Source organism: Aplysia californica, unplaced genomic scaffold, assembly GCF_000002075.1.
Source record: "Aplysia californica isolate F4 #8 unplaced genomic scaffold, AplCal3.0 scaffold00548, whole genome shotgun sequence".
Lineage (NCBI taxonomy): Eukaryota > Metazoa > Mollusca > Gastropoda > Aplysiida > Aplysiidae > Aplysia > Aplysia californica.
In genome coordinates, this window is record NW_004797818.1 from 2,340 (window position 1) to 4,738 (window position 2,399).

The 2,399-nt window shown below is 43.2% G+C and overlaps 1 protein-coding gene across 1 annotated transcript in view; it reads left to right on the top strand.

Moving 5' to 3' along the window:
* Positions 1 to 450: 450 nt before the first annotated feature.
* The window catches only part of LOC101859884 (pancreas transcription factor 1 subunit alpha), a gene marked incomplete in the record, with an annotated part of 11,731 nt that continues 9,782 nt past the window's right edge, over positions 451 to 2,399 (top strand). Inside the window, 1 exon segment of the mRNA XM_013087132.2 lies at positions 451 to 2,105. Within this exon segment, the coding sequence (XP_012942586.1) occupies positions 1,753 to 2,105 (353 nt within the window).

Genomic DNA, 2,399 nt, shown 5'->3' on the forward strand with positions numbered 1-2,399 from the left:
AGAGAATGTTGAAAAAGAATAGTCATTAACTGCTTTACTAGATATCTACATGTTTTCCATGAAGAGACAAACATTCCAGAAGCGTGTTTTTTAACTCTTCAAACTATAACTAATTACGTATATGTAGGCCATGTAAGGATTCGAACTGGAACATTCCACACAATATCCAAGATTCCCAAAACGAAGTTACCGCTAGGTCACCCCGAAGAGACACGTTATATTTTCATTATTTCTGTATGACCGTAAAAGTCTGTCGTTATCATCGTCACTGCAAGCGGCACAAGGGGGCGGGGCGGAGTCCGGTGAGGGACAGCTCAACCGACGGCTCTGATTGGCTGGAGCGTTAGTGTCGCTTGTCGCGTGTGAAAACAACGGCGTCGCGTGCGCTTTGTAAGTGGACGCGTGCCGCATACCTGCCCAGCTGACCAATCGCTGTCTCGTTACCGTCGCTTTATCTCCAGGTCTTGTCTTGAGTCAACGACTAAAACAAACAGTCCATGTCTCTGGTTTCACTTTAGAATTTTCCCACGGACGCGCTTTGTTTTAAAAACGGTGAAACAGATCCATTGTGGCTCACACAACAAGTGGTTACATTGGGGAAAACAGAATAGGCAGGCTCTGTCAGTCAGAGCACGCATATTATCTCTTTTTGTTTTAAATAGTCTTTCATTTTTATGACTTTCAATCAATCAAGGACTCAAGAAAAAAAGGCACTGTGACTTTTGAGAGAGAAAATTATTTAAGAAATAACTTTGCTGGAGTACTGTGTGAACTTTCTCTTCAGAAAATATAACTTTTTCGATACTCTGTCAAAACTCAGTGTCCATGTAACTTAACTTAAACACCAGATTCGCTATTTATTGGACAACAACGAGATATCTTGATCAAAATAACAAAGGCCGTTTGGAACATCAATATCTGGAGATTTAGAATTTATTTATACTTATTTGTATGAAGTTAATGAGGAAGGAGCTATACAACACTGCTACCAAAGGAAGACAACACAGCTACATAAGGAAGGAGACTACGGATTTCAAAGCAACTGTGTCAGCCCCTGGAGTCTTCAGGCTAGGACCTGGGCTTTAATCTACTTGTATTCACATCGTTCTGAGCTCTAGCTCAGTCAGTCTTCGACGTTTTGTCCAGAACACAGACTATCGACACTGACAGAGGAACTTGGCGTGACTTGGAGTACCGTCTATATAGCAATCAGCAATTTTCCCGAATCATCGATAGTCTGGCATATATCACCCTGTGCGTCCTCAGATCTGCATTTCATACGTGACCAGGACACTTTTTCTTCTACTCTTTCTATAGAAAGTACGACAAGCCATACATTGCATTCATTGTACCCTTGGGTTTTATACTGAATTAATTTTGTATGCTGCAAAGATCATTTCTTTCATTCCTGGAGACTACTAATCAAACAGAGACTGATGCAGTAGCCAATGGTTGAAGAAATTTTTACGACACCCATTTGATGACCAAAAAAAAAAACCCAATTCCATTTACAATTTTACGGAAAGCAATAACTCAGGCATCCTTACTGCTAAGACCTTTGGCATCTCAAGGAACTAACATTTTCCACCGCCAACTACTGCCTTATCAAAAACTCATCTCAGTGTGTTCTACCAAAACCAAATCCAGTTATAGCCTAACCCTGAGCAGGCGTTTCTCGTAGAGCAAAAACTCAGTTTCTGACAGTCAAACTCAGCTCCGAATCTTCCCATCAGAACCACAATTGAGACCAACATGGAAGGCTACGTGTGTGGCCTCAGCGAAGGCTTCTTCGAGTTCTGCGGTTCTCACGGCTACTCCATGGAGCCCAGCTACCCCTACATGAGTGACGCCCACATGTACACTGACTTCCCGGACTTCCAGAATGACCCCTACTTGGACTCTCCAGAATCTGACCAGGAGAACTGCGCTGGCTACTTCGAGCCGCGCCTGTCAGGTGTGGGAGACGGGGTGCCCAAGAAACACCAGCAGAGGAAGGCTGCCAACATGCGGGAGAGGAGACGAATGAAGTCCATCAACGACGCCTTTGAGCATCTCCGGAGACGGGTACCGGCAAACACCAACGCTGATAGGAGGCTGTCCAAGGTGAGACATATTTATTACACCCTCTCTCCCACTTCATATTCTTCGAGAATACATTATCTACCAAGGGTATTTTGGATCTATTACAGCTGCATTTTATATTCGGTATTTTTTTTTTAGTTGTCTTTTGGTTTCCCCTTTTAGCCATGTTCTTTGGGGGCCACCTTTTTAAAGCCTTTGAGTGTTTTAGGAAAGGGGGGGGGGTGGTGGTGGTTAGTTAAAACTCATTTTGAGTTGAGAATTTGGATGAAAGAAAAAAACACAAACCATTGTTTCTGCTTTCAGCGGATGGGTAATTG